This window comes from Phyllobates terribilis, unplaced genomic scaffold (assembly GCF_046119375.1).
Source record: "Phyllobates terribilis strain yellow unplaced genomic scaffold, ASM4611937v1 Scaffold_1__5_contigs__length_1240528914, whole genome shotgun sequence".
Lineage (NCBI taxonomy): Eukaryota > Metazoa > Chordata > Amphibia > Anura > Dendrobatidae > Phyllobates > Phyllobates terribilis.
The window spans coordinates 359,208,452-359,229,817 of record NW_027362761.1 but is presented as its reverse complement, the minus strand read 5'-3'; the positions used below and the strand labels follow the sequence as shown (position 1 = coordinate 359,229,817).

Here is a 21,366-nt window from a genome sequence, read left to right as displayed (position 1 = left end):
TGCCCTCCCCCCATCCTTGTACACTGCTCAAAAAAATAAAGGGAACACTTAAACAACAGAATATAACTCCAAGTAAATCAAACTTCTGTGAAATCAAACTGTCCACTTAGGAAGCAACACTGATTGACAATCAATTTCACATGCTGTTGTGCAAATGGAATAGACAATAGATGGAAATTTTTGACCATTATCAAGACACCCTCAATAAAGGAGTGGGTCTGCAGGTGGGGACCACAGAACACATCTCAGTACCAATGCTTTCTGGCTGATGTTTTGGACACTTTTGAATGGTTGTGCTTTCACACTCGTGGTAGCATGAGACGGACTCTACAACCCACAGAAGTAGCTCAGGTAGTCCAGGATGGCACACCAATGCGAGCTGTGGCAAAAAAAGAAGGTTTGCTATGTCTGTAGTGTCCAGAGGCTGGAGGCACTACCAGGAGACAGGCCAGTACACCAGGAGACGTGGAGGGGGCCGTAGGAGGGCAACAACCCAGCAGCAGGACCGCTACCTCCGCCTTTGTGCAAGGAGGAACAGGAGGAGCACTGCCAGAGCCCTGCAAAATGACCTCCAGCAGGCCACAAATGTGCATGTGTCTGCACAAAAGGTTACAAACCGATTCCATGAAGGTAGTATGAGGGCCTGACGTCCACAGATGGGGGTTGTGCTCACAGCCCAACAAAGTGCAGGACACTTGGCATTTGCCACAGAACACCAGGCGCTCTGTGCCCTTCACAGATAAAAGCAGGTTCACACTGAGCACGTGACAGATGTGACAGAGTCTGGAGATGCTGTGGAGAGCGATCTGCTGCCTGCAACATCCTTAAGCGTGACCGGTTTGGCAGTGGGTCAGTAATGGTGTGGGGTGGCATTTCTTTGGAGGGCCGCACAGCCCTCCATGTGCTCGCGAGAGGTAGCCTGACTGCCATTAGGTACAGAGATGAGATCCTCAGACCCCTTGTGAGACCATATGCTGGTGCGGTTAGCCCTGGGTTCCTCCTAATGCGGGACAATGCCAGACCTTATGTGGCTGGAGTGTGTCAGCAGTTCCAGCAAGATGAAGGCATTCAAGCTATGGACTGGCCCACCCGTTCCCCAGATCTGAACACATCTGGGACATCATTTCTTGCTCCATCCACCAACGTCACGTTGCACCACAGACTGTCCAGAAGATGGTCGCTGCTTCAGTCCAGGTGGTCTGGGGAGGAGATCCCACAGGAGACCATCCGCAACCTCATCAGGAGCATGCCCAGGCGTTGTAGGGAGGTCATACAGGCACGAGGAGACCACACACAATACGGAGCCTCATTTTGACATGTTTTAAAGGACATTACATCAAAGTTGGATCAGCCTGTAGTGTGTTTTTCCACTTTAATTTTGGGGGTGACTCCAAATCTAGGCCTCCATTGGTTAATAAATGTGATTTCCATTGATAATTTGTGTGTGATTTTCTTGTTAGGACATTCAACTTTGTACAGAACAAAGTATTCAATGAGAATGTTTCATTGATTCAGATCTAGGATGTGTTATGTGAGTGCTCCTTTTAACACACACACATACATACACACTACAGGCCAAAAGTTTGGACACACCTTCTCATTTAAAGATTTTTCTGTATTTTCATGACTATGAAAATTGTACATTCACACTGAAGGCATCAAAACTATGAATTAACACATGTGGAATTATATACTTAACAAAAAAGTGTGAAACAACTGAAAATATGTCTTATATTCTAGGTTCTTCAAAGTAGCCACCTTTTGCTTTGATGACTGCTTTGCACACTCTTGGCATTCTCTTGATGAGCTTCAAGATGTAGTCACCGGAAATGCTTTTCACTTCACAGGTGTGCCTTGTCAGGTTTAATAAGTGGGATTTCTTGCCTTATAAATGGGGTTGGGACCATCAGTTGTGTTGTACAGAAGTCAGGTGGATACACAGCTGATAGTCCTACTGAATAGACTGTTAGCTGTTTTTTTCTTGCCATAATACAAATTCTAAGTAAAGAAAAACGAGTGGCCATCATTACTTTAAGAAATGAAGGTCAGTCAGTCCGAAAAATTGGGAAAACTTTGAAAGTGTCCCAAAATGCAGTTGCAAAAACCATCAAGCGCTACAAAGAAACTGGCTCACATGAGGACCGCCCCAGGAAAGGAAGACCAAGAGTCACCTCTGCTTCTGAGGATAAGTTTATCCGAGTCACCAGCCTCAGAAATCGCAGGTTAACAGCAGCTCAGATTAGAGACCAGGTCAATGTCACACAGAGCTCTAGCAGCAGACACATCTCTTCAACAACTGTTAAGAGGAGACTTTGTGCAGCAGGCCTTCATGGTAAAATAGCTGCTAGGAAACCACTGCTAAGGACAGGCAACAAGCAGAAGAGACTTGTTTGGGCTAAGGAACACAAGGAATGGACATTAGACCAGTGGAAATCTGTGCTTTGGTCTGATGAGTCCAAATTTGAGATCTTTGGTTCCAACCACCGTGTCTTTGTGCGACGCAGAAAAGGTGAACGGATGGACTCTACATGCCTGGTTCCCACCATGAAGGAGGAGGTGTGATGGTGCTTTGCTGGTGACACTGTTGGGGATTTATTCAAAATTGAAGGCATACTGAACCAGCATGGCTACCACAGCATCTTGCAGCGGCATGCTATTCCATCTGGTTTGCGTTTAGTTGGACCATCATTTATTTTTCAACAGGACAATGACCCCAAACACACCTCCAGACTGTGTAAGGGCTATTTGATCAAGAAGGAGAGTGATGGGGTGCTACGCCAGATGACCTGGCCTCCACAGTCACCAGACCTGAACCCAATCGAGATGGTTTGGGGTGAGCTGGACCGCAGAGTGAAGGCAAAAGGGCCAACAAGTGCTAAGCATCTCTGGGAACTCCTTCAAGATTGTTGGAAGACCATTTCCGGTGACTACCTCTTGAAGCTCATCAAGAGAATGCCAAGAGTGTGCAAAGCAAAAGGTGGCTACTTTGAAGAACCTAGAATATAAGACATATTTTCAGTTGTTTCACACTTTTTTGTTAAGTATATAATTCTACATGTGTTAATTCATAGTTTTGATGCCTTCAGTGTGAATGTACAATTTTCATAGTCATGAAAATACAGAGAAATCTTTAAATGAGAAGGTGTGTCCAAACTTTTGGCCTGTACTGTGTGTGTACATACATACATACATACACACACACACACACACACACACACACACACACACACACACACACGGTACTCGAGTCGGCATAGCGCGCGGATGTCTGCGTACCGCGTTCACATGTCCGCGTACCGTGCGCGTGCGCGCATGTCTGTATATGTGAAGGATAAGGGGGGCAGGTTGGGCCCTGTGTAATGAAAAAAAACGTGAAAAAGGACATTGCATCACTAACCACGCAACCACTACAAAAATTGGAGTAGAATGCTGAATAAATGTAGATTTATTAGTACAAATATTTTAAAAAAATTACCATGGACAATACTGCAAGACAAATTGAACAGTACACACATGGTGTGTGTAGGGCATTACAAAAATGACTGCATTATACAAGATACATATATACATAATAGACACAGTGGTCGTAGACTAAGGATGCAAGCATAGGGAGAGTAACACAAGGATATTAGAACATAGAAGAAACCTTTCGCCATATCCATGAAGGTGCGCTAAGTGTAGGCTGCCAGAAAGAAAAAAGCTGAGAAGTTGGGAACTACACGACTTACTGCGCAAGCGCGGCATAGTGACGTCAGTGCAAGCTGGGAGCATAATTCAAATGGCGTGTGCGGCGCCAATCCTGACTAAATGCGATGAATCACACCCCTATGACTAAACGAGCAGGTATGACATAACTATATAAAGTGCTTTTTACACATATTAGCGCCGACTTTAATGAAAAAAGCGTGAAAAAAGCACATTGTATTATCATTGCGTGGTTAGTGATGCAAAGGACATGACAGGTTCCCTTTAAGATTTTTGGATCGCCTAGGTATTATGAGTGGTGTACCAGGTAAATAAGATGCCAGCGATGGCTCGGTTTTTAAAATCGGCCAGAATATATCGCATTGTTTTCCACTCATGATTAAAATGAAATTAATTTTCTCATTACAGTCATTTGTTTAAATTGAGTGCTGTAACAAGCGATTAAATGGGGGTGATTTTATCTCTCTATATCCATTCTTGATACTTTTTTTGGCTATATCCCCTTTGTAAAAATCTAGATTTGAGATCAAAATCGCCTGTCTCTCAAATTTCTCCTTAGTAGAGCAGATTCGTATAATTTTAAGGAACTGTCCAACTGGGACAGCCTTAAAAGGTAGCATTGTGGGACGAAGAGGCATGTAATAAAGAGTTATCGGATGTTGATTTCCTGAAAACATCCGTTTGTGGAAACAGATAGTAGTCATCCTCAATACGGATATTCAACAAATCTATGTTATTAGGATCATGCTTATGAAGTTAACTTGATAATTAAAAGGTTATTATTAAAACAACTCAAACGACTCTAGCTGCTCCACTCTCCCCTGCCAAAAAATAATTAAGTCATCAATATATCTAATCCAGCACTGAACATGGTCCACGACCTGCACGCCTCTGTCACCGAACACTAGTGTTGAGTGAATTTGTCCGGCATTTCGAATTCAGGTTCGTGGTTTCGGCTTGTTCACTCCAAAAAAAATCAGCTCCGCCCACGAACATCCCTGATTTGCCATAACATCTGCGTGACACCATGGCAAATCAGGGATGTTCGTGGGCAGAGCTGTTTTTTATGCGTGAACAAGTCGGAACCCCGAACACTAACCCGAATTTGAAATGCCGAACAAATGCGCTCAACACTACCGAACACCAACCTCTCCCAGTAGCCCAGGTAAAGGTTGACATACCAAAGCATGCAGCCTGCACCCATCGCTGTGCCACACTTCTGTAAATAAACATCCTTGAAAACAAAAAAAATTGTGTGTCAAGACAAAGTGGAGCAGCTCAAGTATTAGATCACAAATATGGCTGTCCCGGTTGCTGGTCCCCAGAAAGAAGTAGACCACCTCAAGTCCATTTTTAATACAGTTAATACAGGTGTATAGGGATTCAACGTCAGCTGTGACGATAATCATTCAAAAGTCGCTGTGTAACTTCCGGCTGTTGACAACCATTGTCTCCAAGCAATTTCAGATTGTGAGGGGGATCCCTCTCTCACCCAAACTGCTAAACGTCACGACCGCTTTTGATGGCAGCCTTTAGAAGGTTAAACAGCCAGGGGCAGGGCTGGATTCATACCTACATCATCATGATGTAACTGTACATCATAATATGTGAACATCTGCACAATCATGACATACATTTATATCCAATTTTGAGAAGAGGATAAATAGACATTCCCCATGCTATGTAATATTTTTTGAAGGCCAGAGGATTGCTTTAAGGTTGCGAAGAGAAACACATCTGGGAAATTATCAAGACTGGAGTCTCATATGCCAGCATTGGACTTATAGCCCCCAAGAGTAAGTGATACCAAAATTAAACGGGTTTTGTAAACATCTTCTTGGACAGACTTCCTGGTTGTCAAAACGGAAGAGGTGGGGTGACAGGTACTCCATGACCGTTCAGATCAGCGTCCTTGCCCGCTGCTGCCACGATGTGTGTGCTCTCCGAAGCTGCAAGCAGTGATCTGGCCAACTCCAGAGCAGCACTTACAAGCTCTACTAGAAAAAACTTGTAGTCGCTTCACTGCCGAGGTGGCAGGTAACCTAGGCAATGAGCAGTCCACAGAGTTAAAAATCCCTCCATCCTTGCAAAATTGCTTTGTGTGCCAGAAAATGAAGTCTCCTTTCAGCTATACTGTATGCCACTTTCCTGGCATACATTATTTTAAACTTATGTCAAGGATTTAGGCTACAAATATTATAACTTTTGATGCCAGTTTTCTGGCATAGAGGGGATAATTCATTTTCCTCAAAGTCAGTAGACTTACTGTACAGAGAGATGTGTGCTATATGGCAGATGAAATGCATCGCAGTTATATGATGGAAATGTCATTAATACAGTCTCCAGGAAGTGATGTAGTACAGTCAAAGAGAAGGCCTTACCTAGGCCTCTAGAAGAATAGGAGTACGTTCACACTACATTTTGTTCCTGAATTATTCGGAATCATGATTCTCCAGGTCAATACGATTACGGCGATACTAAATTTGTATAGATTTTTTTTTTTTTTACATATAAGTGGAGAAAAAGTGTTTTGTCCTTGATTGAACTGGGTGAGGACTTTTTTTTTCCTTTAGCTTTGTTTTTAGTGCTACCATTTCTTGGCTATATATGTTTATATATTGCATTTTTTCTTGGGGAAGAGCGGTGACCAAAAGAATTGTATTTCTGGTGCTTTTATTTTTTAACCCATTAACTAATTGGTTTAATTCATTTTATATTTTTTTAGATCAAACTTTTATGAAAAACTGTAACACCATACAGGTGCGTGTTTTTTTATGATTATTTTGAATGGGGGAAAAGGGTGGGTGAATTGAACTTTATTTTTAGTCCCCTTAGGGGACTTGAACCTGTGATTGTCTGATTACTATTGCTTACACTATATCAGGGATGGAGAACCTGTGGCCAGCGATGATCTTTTCTGAGGTCCCTGGGCAGATTCCTGGGGGCCGCAGTGCTCGGGTTGACAACCACGTTTTGCCAGCTGCCGGCCCTTTAAATCCCCACTTGCACTGTCAGCCTGCAGTGTTCACTACAGAACACTGCGTGTGCATGCATTGAAGGATTACGTTCTTACACTGGCCAGTGCCAGCGTGAGGATGTACTGTGTGGGCGGAGTTAGTGCGCGATGCGCTTCAGTCCCACAGGTTAAGAGGGCAGCGGCAGTCCCAGTGTCTCCTGTGTGACGTATGCACACATCAGTCCCAGTGTCTCCTGTGTGACGTATGCACACATCAGTCCCAGTGTCTCCTGTGTGACGTATGCACACATCAGTCCCAGTGTCTCCTGTGTGACGTATGCACACATCAGTCCCAGTGTCTCCTGTGTGACGTATCTACACATCAGTCCCAGTGTCTCCTGTGTGATGTATATGCTTTACAAAACATAATATCACAAAAAGTTGACTGCACTCCAGACCGAAGCAAACTTGGAAAAGCAGTTGTGAGAAGCAACATACTCAATATCACCTAACATCACACAGCCACACCAAAGAGAAGCAGCTCCAGCCATCACATTAGAGGGAGTTAATTAAATGACCAAATATAGCAGGGTCATTTTCAAGTTGATCATTTTGTGCAGCCCCCCAAATGATGGTAGAAGTTTCCAAATGGCTCTGGGCCATTTATATAAACAGCAATAGTGCATGAAAAAATTATGGCTTTTAATTTTTTTTTTTTTTTAATCAAAATTATGTTAACTAAGTACCCTATATTATTTTCATGTACTACTGCTGTTTATTTATTTACTGAAAGGGTATTTACTTATTATGTTTTTATCTTGGGTTTTGTCTGTTTAGTGGCCAGTGTTAACATGCACCTACACGTTACAGGTAAACCAATTTATATTCCAGTTCATCTCTTTAGTTTTTTTATAAGCTGCTATTTACAGATTAAGGAAGAGTAAAGAACATGAGAGACGCCTGTGATAAGGTTGTGATTTGCAAATTCCAAAATAAGGAGTAAAATTGGATATTCACTCTGCAGCTTGGATACTGAAGCATCATCAAACAGTCCCATCCATTTAAGCAATAAAACTTTCATTGCATTGGGAAATAAAGCAGCAACCAATTCCTCAGCAGGTGGCAAGTCTGAAATGTGGTCTATATGTTTCCTCTTAAACTCTTCTACCTGCTGACTGATGCGATCATTCTCACTGTGATATCGACTTCCTAACCAGCTGCTAACCTCAAACAACAATTGGTTGTCATAGACATTGGAGGCCTCCTTCTGAGGATTGTCCTTTACGTGACTTACAGCTTCCAGAAGTTCCATAATACTATTAATCGTCTTTTCCAAGCAGTTGTGTCCACAGAATATTTGTCCTACAACATCCAACAAAGCCACAGTGGTCTTAATCAGTTGATTCTCTAGGTTAATCTCTAAACTTGAACACAAGTCCAAGAGAGATTTAATCCGCCGGATAATTAAATCGCTGCCCACCGTATCCTGTGGTGGACACATATTTGACCCATCTGGACTGGTCATGCAGTAGTTGTGCTCCGAGAACCTACAGGGGACTTTAATAATCTCACCAATTTGTGAAGAAGCCGAGACCACAAATTTTTCATGGATTCCATGTTCCTTAGCCTGGTTACATAACGGAACTACATCAATTCTGCATTCCAGGCAAGTACTTAGGTTGTAACATTTGTTTAGAGGCTCATCTTTAAGTCGGGATTTCCACAGCTCCTAGAAACAAGATAAAGAAACATGGGCAGTAATTGCTACTGAAGCATAATAATAATAAATAAAAAAAAAAGAAAAAAAAGAGTATAATTGCAATTTTATAAACTGGATTGTGAATCAGATGGGGCAGAGCTCCAATACTAGATATCTCTTGACAGAAGTGGTGCTGCTCCTAAAAGTGTTGGTCTATGATACCTTACATGCTTTGTTTAAAAAAAAAAAAAAAAAAAAAAAAGTGTGTAATATGCACCCCCCCCAGAATGACGCAGCTACAGCTAATTAGAGAGAGGCAATTAGCTGGATAAGGTACATGTAATACACAGATTTACTAGGCTTGGATCTAAACAGCTGATATGATATATTATGCAGGTCACAATACTACTGGAAGAAGTGTCAACTCTTGTTCTTTAACTCCTTACCAGCATATGACGTACCATTACATCAGGTCAGGTTCTGGTCTTTGATGTAGGCTCATAAATTGAGCCTGCATCTTTCCTAGGAGATACTGGCTGTGTTTTTCAGTCATTATTATTTGACTAAGGCCATGTGCCCACGTAGTGTTTTTGTGGCGTTTTTACAGCCGCGAAAACGCTTGTAAAACAGTCTGCCATGCAAAGCAATGTGAATTCGGATGTGCTGTGCACATGATGCGCTAATTTGCGCGCCGAATTCGCATTGCGTTGCAAAACGAAGCATGGCCATTTCTACTGCAATTACGCTGCAAATTTGTGGCCATTGAGGAACATTGAAACACAGCAAACCCGCAGGTATATGTGGATTTGCTGCGTTTCAATTAAATTCAATGGCCGCGAATTTGCAGAGTAATCGCGGCGCGTGTGGTACCCGGGATGAAGAGGAGACTACAACTCCTCTTCATCCCGGCTACCACGCGGTGAAAAAAAGAAATAAAGTTAAAAAAACAAAACCTGGATATTCACCTCTCCGGCGGCCCCCGGTCTGCTCCCGGCCACGTTCTCTTTCCTTGGCGTCCCGCGGTGTACTGTCACGACCTGCGGTGACGTCATTTAGTCACCTGATGGTCACGCAACCGCTGACGTCGGTGGTCAGATGATGGTCGCGTGACCATCAGCTGACTAAATGACGTCACAGCAGGTCCTGACAGTACACTGCGGGACGCCGAAGAGAGAGGACGCGGCCGGAAGCAGACCTGAGAGATGAGTATACAGGTTGATTTTTTTTTAAACGTTTTAATTCCCTTTTTTTTTTTTTTTTTTTACTATAGATGCTGCATTTAAAGCACCAGTTGTTGACACATTATAAATCCATGCCGGTTGCATGGATTTATATTGTGTGACCAACTTGTCAAGCACTTTTCCAAGTGATGCTCAAAATCGCTTGGAAAACTGCTTGAAAAAACGCATGCGGAAACGCATGTAAAAACGCTTCTCTATGGCAGAAAAAACGCATGTAAATCTGCATGCATTTTTTTCTGCCAGAGAGAGGCAAAAACGCTCTGCATCAAATCTGCTACATGGGCACATAGCCTAACAGCAGCAGGTGGAGTTCAGCTGCTGTTAACCACTTAAATTTGCTGTAAATCTCTTTGGGGGTGGGGGTGGGGCGCACACAGTTCCATGTTGCCATCAGCCTCCCTGTGACAATTGCAGGGTGATGATGGGTTACTATTGCAGCCAAATATCTACTGAAAAACCTGTGCTTGCCAGGATGGTACTCCTATGAAGACCAGCTTGTGGCTGTTCATAGGAAACCTTGATTTTCACTGTATACTGCAATACTCTTACTCAGGCATACACATTTCTTTAGACCTCTATTGCCAAACCATTTGATAAAGCTCATCCTAAATGGTTGACTGATGTATTCACCCTACCTGAAGAGGAATGGAAGGAGATGGAGGAGAAAAACTACACCTTGGTTATGAGCGAGAAGAAATTTAGTTTGGAACAACAAATTCCTAACAGGGTCTATCATAGCCCTAAAAGACTGAAAGGGATTGTCCAGCCTTGGGGTACAAGTCTGCAGTCACTCCATAGAATAAATAATTAGCGTGCACTCTTGTCATAAGACGAGAGGTGCTGATGAAGAGACACGAGGTGTCCAATACATATATTAAATTATATCATCGCACACTCATGAAATCTGATGCAGTGTTCATTTATTAACATTTGGCATAATATCAAACCGATCAAACGTGATTTGCGACAGTGATTGGCGACAGAGACGTTTCGGCCTTTTCCAGGCCTTATTCATTGAGCCGCACTACTAAAAGAGAGGAAATACGGTGTTAGGAGTAGGGATATAGGAAATCACATTAGTTAAAACAGAAAGTCCAAAATATACATTATTGAAGGACGAGAGGGGAGAGAGAGATAGAGGCAAGGGGAGGCAGAATAAAATCACAATTATGCATATGTACGCAGCTCCCAAGAGCCCTCCCCCTCCCCTCTTCTTTCACCCCTCCTACTAATTGGGACATTCTCCCTACTCCAGTCTCCCACACTATATGAATAACAATATAGGGAAAAGGCCACACCGCTCCTCTCTACTATATGAAACAGCCACAACAGGGACGCCAGCACTGTATCAAGACGTAGAGACTTCACGTCACACCAGCATGAAAGTCTCCTTTAGGCTGTGAACCAAGAGACATTAAAGGTAGTGGTCTGTTTTCTCTAAAAAAACCCTGTTTGATTTTCCAGGCGCTTAACATGCATTTCTTACTATTACAGCACCATATAAAGATTTTTATTCTATCTCTTATGGCATATACCTTCATCTGAACCCACTTAAGGTAACCCCATAGTATACTTTATGTTACTTGATGATTCCACTGTATATAATGTACATATGCATAAATTGTGATTTTATTCTGCCTCCCCTTGCCTCTATCTCTCTCTCCCCTCTCCCCCCCCCCCCTCTCCCCTCTCGTCCTTCAATAATGTATATTTTGGACTTTCTGTTTTAACTAATGTGATTTCCTATATCCCTACTCCTAACACCGTATTTCCTCTCTTTTAGTAGTGCGACTCAATGAATAAGGCCTGGAAAAGGCCGAAACGTCTCTGTCGCCAATCACTGTCGCAAATCACGTTTGATCGGTTTGATATTATGCCAAATGTTAATAAATGAACACTGCATCAGATTTCATGAGTGTGCGATGATATAATTTAATATATGCAGTCACTCCATGTCACGTGCCCACCTCCAGAGAATCCTCAGAGTGCGCACACACTGAGGATTCGCCAGTATGCAGTCTCAGAGTGACTGCAGATTTGTAGCCTAAGGCTGGACAACCACTTTAATAAAATGGGAGCCTCCTCATCTGATGAGATGTTAAGCAGAAGTTGGGATGTTTTTACGCTCAGTGACCAATTTTGTCCTGGCACACATTCCCTTCTTTGTTTTGAACTGTCATTTAGTAGAACTGAACAAATGTTAACTGAGCCTATGGGACTGGCATGTGGAAAAAAATAATGTGATGGATTGGTGCACTAGCCAGGAATGGTCCCACCTTCAGTGCACTTGCACTCTTACTTACATAAACGTTTAAAGTTGACTTTCTAGTGATGCAATATTGCTTTGTGGCCAGGAAGGTATGATTGAACTTACTAAGTAATTGAATTATTGAGTTGATCCTACAGCTCCTGATAGGTTCCCTTTAAAGAGCATTTAATACCTTTGCTTATTTACAAATGCATCATTACATACTTCATTAAAATAGAACGCCTTTAATCTCCCGATGATAAATACCACATACATTATATACACAGTATATGCTACTGATACTTATATACCAATAGCCATACAACAGGTACCTGAAGACTTTCAATGACTGCAAGCTGCTCCTCTCTGCTGTACAAATCAAAGGCCACTTTAAAAAGCCCCTGAATACTATAAAACCAGAGACTGTTCAATCCGGCAGGCAGCCGCAGCTTGTCAAACTTAAACTCTGGAAAGAAGCAAAACAAAACATCTGTTGATTCTCCCTTAGGGTATGTGCCCACGATGCATACCAGCCTGCGGCTCAGACGCCGCGGAAGAGCCGCATGTCCGTGGGTAATCCGCAGGTGCACGGAGACACATAGTGGACATGGGATTTCTACAAATCCCATCCACTATGCTGTAACATCTGACCGCTGCGGGTTTGACGCTGCATAAACACACAGCGGCTCCGGATCGTGTGCACATACCCTTACTTTATAAACTAATAGTTACACAATATTCAGGTTTCATTTTTTAGGCCTGCTGTGTGTTTCTTCACTCAAAGTGAACAGATAAATGGAAATAGCATCTTATATATTGGTTGTTTCCAACAGGCGCAGAAGGTCCACACTGATTGGGGGGCAGTCTATTTTAGAACAAGAAAAAAAAAAAAAAAAAAATCAGCATTTTTTCTTCCATTCCAAAAATAAACAAATGAAAAGCAGACAAACCCCATATAAATCAATCGGGCCCCTCTACTTCTGTTTGAAACAGGAATGCACAGGATGTTTATTCCGTTTATCAGTTCTAAATTTTAGGTCACGTAGCAACATAAACCTTTCCACTAATAGAATAAAAAAACACGTGAAATATCACTGATCTATGCAAGTGTTAACTGCAAGATGATCATTATTTTTGTGCATAAGGCTTTAAGTTTAACTAGAAAGCAGCAGGATCCCCATCATGGTACTTTAGTTATAAAAGACACAGCCACAATTATATATTGACTTTCAATCAACTTTAAAAGGGGTTGTCCACTACTTGGACAACCCCTTCTTAATCCCCTTGTTTCCAACTGGTAAAATAATAAAAACCTATACTTACCTTTGGTGCCAGTGACATTCCAGCAGTGTCAGCACTGGCTCTCCGGGGAATCGTATGACACCGCTATGTCATGCAATCCCTGTCGCCAATGATAGTTGCCTTCACTGTCCTCTTCTACTGACGAATTAAATACATCAGGAGGAAGTGACTGCTGCTGCTGTTCTCTCACTTCCTCAGGATGAATGTGATTCTTCCGAAGTTGGGGAGAGTAAAGCCCCGATCAGCCACAGGGATTATTATAACAATGTCACGCGATCCCTGGGAGAGCCAGTGCTGACACCGCTGGAATGGTGCCAGAAGAGAGTATAGGTGTTATTATTTTACAAGGGGAAACATAGGAATTGAAAAGGGGTTATCAGAGTAGTAATTTGCATATGATAAGCACTTCAAATCTCATTGACCAGGAGTCTGTTGTTCAATCTGATTCAATTTAAAAATAGCCATCTAGTACAAGCCTTTACATACAATGACAGTGGCATTCCTTTCACTGGCAGAATTCTGGGGGTATCGGCAGTATATATGTCTAGATTAAAGGATCAGCTGCTGAATGTAGAGGAACCAACAACAGTTACCAGTGCTGAAGTTCAGCCTTGCTGCCAGACCCTTCTTTGCAAACTTGGCATGGATTTTTGGATGATTTTCAGTTCGAATTCCAGTGTGTGAAACAACATCACTACCCAAGAAAACAGGGATCATGTTGTCCTGCGAAACAAAATAAAATTAGATGCAAAAACACTTTTTACAGGTTTTATGTTTTTCCCTCTACTTTAGAAGTTCCAGTTAAAATAGTGTAGTCTAAGCATTAGACCACATTCACACATTTAGTATTTTCCATCAGTATTTGTAAGCCAAAACCAGGAGTGGAACAGTCAGAGGAAAAGTATAATAGAAACAAGTCACCATTTCTGCATTATTTACCCACTCCTGGTTTTGGCTTACAAATACTGATGGAAAATACTGACCGTGCGAATGTGGCTTTAGCCTTGTCGTCAAAAATGCAAGGCGCAGTATGAGAAAAAGATAAAAAAATGGACAGACCTTAAAGTGCTCCCCAACTTCTTTCCTCAGGGCCCACCAACAGATCATGTTTTCAGGATTTGCTAGTATGGCACAATTCCATCACCTGTACAGTACTAAGGAAATCAGGGCTGTGGAGTCAGTAAGCCAAACCTCTGACTCCTCAATTTCCACGACTCCCGACTCCCTCATACATGGCTCATGGTTAAGTGATAAATTTACTGTAGCACAGATTCATCTCAGCTAAAAGTCTAGACCCTAAGATCAGGAATAGAACATTTCATAACTTTCCCAAATTCTTCTGAAAAAAAATATTCCCCACAAACTGTATTGAACGACTGTACCCAATGTATTATATATTTTAGGAGTCGGAGTCAGTCCATTTTATACCGACTCCACAGCCCTGAAGGAAATCCTTGAAGGGAACCTGGCAGGTCTCCAGTGCCTCCAGAACCACCAGAAGTTGTGTCTACATAGCTAAATAACCTGCCTAACAGTCCCTGTATTACATTCCACACAAACAGATCTTTAGAAAAAGTATTTGTAAAGTCGGTTCATGATATGTAAATGAGGGCTTTGACTAGTCAAGTGTTTGTGTGTGTAATGTAATACAGGGACTGTTAGGTAGGTTATTTAGATATGCAGACAACTGCTGGTGGTTCTCGGGGCACGGGGGGCCTGACAGGTTCACTTTAAAACATGATCTGTTGTTGGGGTTTGAGGACTGGTGTTGGGGAAAATTGCAGTAAAGGGAATCTGTCCGTAACATTTGCTGTAGGCAAGCAGAGGTATTACAGGATAGGACGGTGCAGAACCTTCACAAGCATACCTGTTTCATATCTTGATGCTCTCTTGTACTGAAATTCTTCTTTTAGTCATAGACAATTAGTTTTGCAAGTGCACTGTTGGGCATATCGGTGCCCTTCCACTCTTCGGCTCCTCTTCCCCACACCGCACTCTTCTCTCTCCCCGTCAATCATTAAGCAGGGGTGGCACCAGAGAGGAGAAGCTAAGTGGAGCCAAGGAGCAAGTGCACTCATATGCAAATTAGCTTTGCAAGTGCACTTATAGGCATATACCTAAGAAAAATTTCAGAGCAAGTGAGCAACAGGTTTTGCACTGCCCTATCCTGCAGTACCTCCAATTGCCTAGGGCAAATGTTGCTGACAGATTCCCCTTTAAAGGCCAAGGGCATCTGTGACATGGTAATAATGATTACATTTACATAGTAAAATTGCAATAAGTTTCTGTTTACAAACGTCATTCATTTTCAGACCCTTATATGCAGTTTGCCCCATGATCCAGGTTTCAGATTTTTCTCTTTTGGGAATGTCTCTCCCAGTAATATATGGATGTGAGCGGTGTGGGTATCCAGGATGCTGCTGTCTTCATGCTTCAGTCCACCTTCTATCATACACTCATCTCCTCATCTGTGGCCTGTTTTCTCTGTCCTCCCTGAGAGTGTTAATACTTTGGGCCCGATTCATCATTGCATTTCCTACAGTTTTTAGTGTGAATACCTCTCAACTAGTGACATTTTGATTTGCAACAAATTCAAACAATTTGGGTCTATTCAACTTATTTTTTTGTGGTTCAGTTTTCTGATTTTTATATCATTGTGACTTTTCCAGATATTTTAGATCGATTCATGAAGTTAAACTTTTTTATAAAGTCGCAAAATTTGGCACAACTCTACTCCAGTCCTCGCCTGGTTTGATTTCTTCTATGCCCGCTATGAGTCACATATTTGTGACATTTTACAGAAAGCATGACTTTTCGCTTAAAAAAAAAAAAAAAAAAAGGGCACACAAATGTTTAAAAGCAGAAAAATAAGTAAATATATTCTGGGATTTGCGCAAAATTCATGAATTGTGTACACTATTTTAAAAATACGGGCAAAAAAAAAAAAATCAGCAAAAATTACAATCTGAAAGAAAAAGGAAAAAAAAAAAAAAGTGACTTAAAGAAAAAAAAACAAAACAAAACCTAAAATGATTAATCTGGCCCATTGCTCCCGCTGCACACTACAGAGCGGTGTGCAACCCCCTTCCTGCTGCACTTTCTAAGGCCACAGCCCCACTATCAGTATTTGGTCAGTATTTTCTCTCAGGAGTGGGAGCCAAAACCAGGTGAGGAACAATCAGAGAAAAGGTATAATAGAAACAAGTCACCAATTCTGCATTTATTAACTGCTCCTGGTTTTGGTTTCCACTTCTGAGAAAAAATACTGATCAAATACTGATAGTGGGGCTGTGGCCTAACACAGATAGCTCTCTCTGCCCCTGTCTTCATTCTATCAAGAGCGCTGACGAACTTACAACATTAAGTTGCCGAACTACAGCTTGGCCGAGCGTTCATGTCCTCTCTAGAAGGAAGAGGTATCTGCTGTTAAACCACGGCCAATTGAATCACCATTAATCTGCAGGTTAATAGTGTCACAGTGCTGTCTGGCCCTGCACTTAAAGGGACTGTCAGCACAGAATGACTGTTCAAACCAAGTACTGTGTGCTCGGCGCTTCCAGCGGGGCCAATAATTTATATATACCTTCCCACATGCTTGGTTTTTCTCCCCGATGGCGGCCGCTCCAGGCTCGCCTGTACGACAAAGCTGGTGGCTCCCAGCATGAATATAGTTCATTTTCTCCTGGTAGCTGCACGTTCAGTAAGGCAGCCAACAGCATTGTAACACTATTATGCTGCACATTAGCCCTATATCTGCAGGATAAAGCGTTTGAGGACATGTCAGGCTCCCTTTAAAGGAGTTAGTAGAGTCCACAGGTCTGTGGTTCCTTTGGGGATTCTGTCTGAAGTACAAAGTGACTCGGCCTCGTTAGGATATGTGCACACTAAGTTTTTGTGGCGTTTTCTCAGTGCGAATCCTTATGCCAGCTAATGCAATGACAATCCTGAAGTGCTGTGCACATGATCAGGAATTTTCCTGTCAGGATTGTCAATGCGTTTAAATCTGCAGCATGTCAATTCTTTGTGTGCTTTTGCAGCATTTTTCACCCACTGACTTCAATTGAGTCAGTCAAATCCGCAGCAAAAACGCAGGTATAAAAATATTTGCAGATTTGCTGCGTATTTGACTGACTCAATTCAAGTCAATGTGTCATCCTACGGCCGCTCCTGCTGATAACAGCAGGGGAGAAGTAGTCTTTTCAGCCCTGCGCCTGTGCGCAGTGTAAAAAAAAAAAAAAAAGTTAAAATAAGTTGCTATTAAAATAAAAAACACCTTATACTCATCTATCAGATATAATCCCGATATCCCATGGCGATCTGATCACCCGGCAGCACTCTACACATTGACATGAGCGCGATCCATCCCGGCAGGGTATAGCGCTGAACTGCCGGGACTGAGGTCACTGGAGTCCAATCAACTCATGATCAGCTCCGGTGACCTCATTCACTGCACAAATGCTGCGTGAGAATTTTCTCATGCAGCACGTGAGGTCACCGGAGCTGGTCAGCTGATGAACTCTTGTAACCTCTGTCCCAGCAGCTCAGCGCGTGATTACACTCCTGTCAGTGTATAGCCTGCTGTCCTCTAGAACAGTCATACCAGTTATTGTTGGTGTGACTGCTCTAGAAGTGACCCAAATCTTCGCGGGACACTGGATTATGTCATCACGGTGGACAGGTGAGGGATACGGTTGTTTTTTTATTTTTTTTTTACAGGTGACAATGGCTTCAGCGGAATGGGCGTTAGGAGAATATACAGTGTTTTTTTATTTGTAAATAAATTAAAACCGTGTGGAATTTTATTTGAAATAAAAGACTTTATTCTGGCCGTGTCATTATTTCAAAAACATTACTATGGGGTTAGTAATGGGGGCGTCTTACAGATGCCCCCATTACTGACCTGGGCTTCATATCAGCTGCCAATACAAGGCTGACATGAACCCCAACCCTATTACCCCACTTGCCTCCGCACAAGGGCAAGTGGGAAGAGCGGAGGCTAAGCGCCAGAATTGGTGCATCTTATGGCTGCAACATTTCTGGGGCGGCTGAGAGCTGATGTTTTAGCCTCGGAAGGGGACAATATCCATGGCCCCTTCCTTGGCTATTAATATCAGCTCACAGTTGTCTGCCTAGCCTTTGCTAATTAGATTTTATAGGGGACTCTACGTCAATTTTTTTTCTGGGGTCCCCCTGTAATCTAGCTAAGCAAACAGCTGTGGGCTGTTATTAATAGCCAGGGAACAATTTTGGCTAACGGCCCCTTCCCCAGCTAGTAATATCAGCCCCCAGTGGTTGGCTTTCCCTCTGCTGGTTATGAAAATGATGCAGGAGCCCACACCATTTTTTTTATTTAAGGGTACGTGCCCACGATCTGGACGTAGCAGAGCTTTGGATGAAGCATATTTTTGCTGCGTCCAAAACGCTGCGCTCTATTGAACACAGGTAAATCCGAATGTATTAACTGAATCATGCGGATTTACCACATTCAATACATTCTAGTGGTCAAATTTTTGTTGCGGAGACTAGGGACTCCGCAAGAGAATTTGACATGCTGCGGTCCTGAAAGATGTGCTGCATGTCAGTGTCCGCAGCCTCAGATTCACGCATAGTGGACTTGAAATTTCTAGAAATCCCATCCACTATGCTGTAACATGTGGACTCTGAGGGTTTGACGCTGCATAAATACGCAGCGTCAAACCCGCAGCATTTCCTGATCATGGGCACGTACCCAAACTCACCTGCAGCATGTCAATTTCTGCAGATACAGATTTTGACCACATGTACTGACAACACAAGTGCAACATTAGGAGTAATGGGATTAGGTGTCGGTGACACCTAACCCTAGCTTTAGTAATGAAGAGGTTTCAGCCAGACACTCTCATTACTAAGTAAAGAGTTAAATAAACACACACACCGAGAATAAAACAATTTATTTGAAATACAACAGACACATAATTTAATCATTTAAATATACTCACCCTAGGGCCGACGGTAATCCAAGGATTAAAGCGATGTCCCACGTTTCTTTTTTCAAATATCTGTATGTAGCTCCAAAAAGCATTCATTGTTGTACAAAAACCGCATATTAATTATTATTTTTTTTTTTAAAAAAAGCGTGTTTTTGCTGCCAAGAGATGCAGAAACCTTCAAATACTGAAAGTGCGCACATAGCCTTATGGTGAATGGCTCCTTTGGGGGTGGGGGTTGATAGTCCTATCAAAATGCCATTTTTCATAGCTACAGACTGAAGTCCTGATGGAGCCCCCAGATCTGTGCTCCGGACATTACGTGAACTTAGCCATGGGTAGAAGGCTGCTCCGGCAGGCAGCGTTCCGCTCTCTGGAAGATCTAGATATTCACGTTCCACATCGGCTCCCAGATTCTTTTTTTTATGCAGCTCGTTATGGTAAAGTGGCACTTAAACAATTCCAAACAGCCGTAAACCCCTTAAGCCGCCTCCAAATATCACTAGGAAATTGAATTTTAAGCACCTGTCCCACACAATGTAATACAGGAAAGGAAGAATTCCCAGTCTGCAGCCCCCAACAGTCAGGACAGATATATCAGCATCATACTGGATGGGGGGAGCGACCCTAACAACCAGCGGTGTAAATCCCTGCAGGGGAGGTGGATACAGACCTCTGCCGTCTGCCCATGCTGCAGCTGGAACGAGCAGGGAGGACATAAATACAAGTATCTCAGCCGTCTCCTTCCGGTCTCCCACTCGGGAAACTGCACTTTCCTGCCTTCTGGCGACATTTCCAGGTGAGCGGCAGAGCCCAAACCAAACAGAACAGATACTTCTACCGAGTCTGTAACCAGTGCTGTCACTATGGACACAGACTAATAAAGTTATCCACACTGCCGTGACTTACCCTGCCCTCCTTCCGCCAAAAGAGGAACGTGTCCGTCAGAAACATCCGCCCAGAGATGCAGAGGCGGCCATGATAACTACTGGCAAAGCCGAGCTGCGAGAGTAGGAATTTAGTCAAGTGCAATTAGCAGTTATAGCCGCAAGGGGGCAGTCCCTCTCCGTCAGTTGTGCTAATGGCGGCTTTTACACATGAAAGGGACTCTAACCCTGAAGACTACAGTCATTTCTTTATGTAGGTGTATTCAATCCACTGCCCAGTCCAGGCACAACCACAGGGTGATTTCAAGGTCCACAATGAGAATATCTGCTCTCGCCCATGTTTAATACTCAGGTGTGGGATACACAGCCGCACAGTTAGTTTGTATATATATCTACTCTGCACTATTGTATAGCATTACTAATACTACAGCCTGCAATTATTGACTTAATTATAATATATATATATTAGATTTTATTTTTTTCTTACAGTGAGGTTATTATAGGTCCCAGGTTTTGTGAGTGATACCTTGTCATTTTATTAAATTAATCAATGTTTTTGTTTGAGACATTGTTTTCACTGTTTCTTTGTGCAGCCCTGCTACTGCTACTATCAGTATGTTCACATTGAGAGGGTTTTTTGCATCTATAAAATGAGGTGAGCTGGTTTTCTATGGATAAGTTTCAGGTGTGAATCCACAATTTAAGGCCCAATTCAGACATCCATGGTGCACGTACGTGTTCTATCCATTTTTTGTCACGGATACAAAACATACCCATTATAGTCTATGGTGCTATTCACATGTCCGTGTTTTTCCGGCAGCACGGATGACAAGGACCAATACAAGGCTATGGGTGGGTGAAAAACATGTACAGTACGGACCAAAAGTTTGGACACACCTTCTCATTTAAACATTTTTCTGTATTTTCATGACTATGAAAATTGTACATTCACACTGAAGGCATCAAAACTATGAATTAACACATGTGGAATTATATACTTAACAAAAAAAGTGTGAAACAACTGAAAATATGTCTTATATTCTAGGTTCTTCAAAGTAGCCACCTTTTGCTTTGATGACTGCTTTGCACATTCTTGGCATTCTCTTGATGAGCTTCAAGAGGTAGTCACCGGAAATGGTCTTCCAACAATCTTGAAGGAGTTCCCAGAGATGCTTAGCACTTGCTGGCCCTTTTGCCTTCACTCTGCGGTCCAGCTCACCCCAAACCATCTCGATTGGGTTCAGGTCTGGTGACTGTGGAGGCCAGGTCATCTGGCGTAGCACCCCATCACTCTCCTTCTTGATCAAATAGCCCTTACACAGTCTGGAGGTGTGTTTGGGGTCATTGTCCTGTTGAAAAATA

The 21,366-nt window shown here is 42.6% G+C and overlaps 1 protein-coding gene across 2 annotated transcripts; it reads right to left on the bottom strand.

Moving 5' to 3' along the window:
- Positions 1-3,427: 3,427 nt before the first annotated feature.
- LOC141261863 (uncharacterized) lies at positions 3,428-20,104 on the bottom strand. Of its 2 annotated transcripts, none has more exons than XM_073676251.1 (4): positions 20,027-20,104; positions 13,745-13,874; positions 12,182-12,315; positions 3,428-8,390 (listed from the first exon to the last, which is right to left on the bottom strand). In XM_073676251.1, exons 1-4 carry the CDS (start codon positions 20,069-20,071, stop codon positions 7,581-7,583), a joined length of 1,119 nt encoding a protein of 372 aa, XP_073532352.1. In that variant the 5' UTR covers positions 20,072-20,104; the 3' UTR covers positions 3,428-7,580. The 2 variants fall into 2 exon arrangements, with proteins under 2 accessions (XP_073532352.1, XP_073532351.1); XM_073676250.1 differs by lacking the exon at positions 20,027-20,104 and adding an exon at positions 19,791-20,014.
- Between the last annotated feature and the right edge of the window lie 1,262 nt (positions 20,105-21,366).

Excerpts from the sequence above, each read along its gene's own strand:
- LOC141261863 (XM_073676250.1), bottom strand. The coding sequence starts at position 19,910 with ATGTCGCCAGAAGGCAGGAAAGTGCAGTTTCCCGAGTGGGAGACCGGA. Across the intron at positions 12,316-13,744 it reads AAGGCTGAACTTCAGCACTG|AGTTTAAGTTTGACAAGCTG; the intron begins GTAACTGTTGTT and ends GCTTCTTTCCAG. Across the intron at positions 8,391-12,181 it reads CAGTCATTGAAAGTCTTCAG|GAGCTGTGGAAATCCCGACT; the intron begins GTACCTGTTGTA and ends TCTTGTTTCTAG.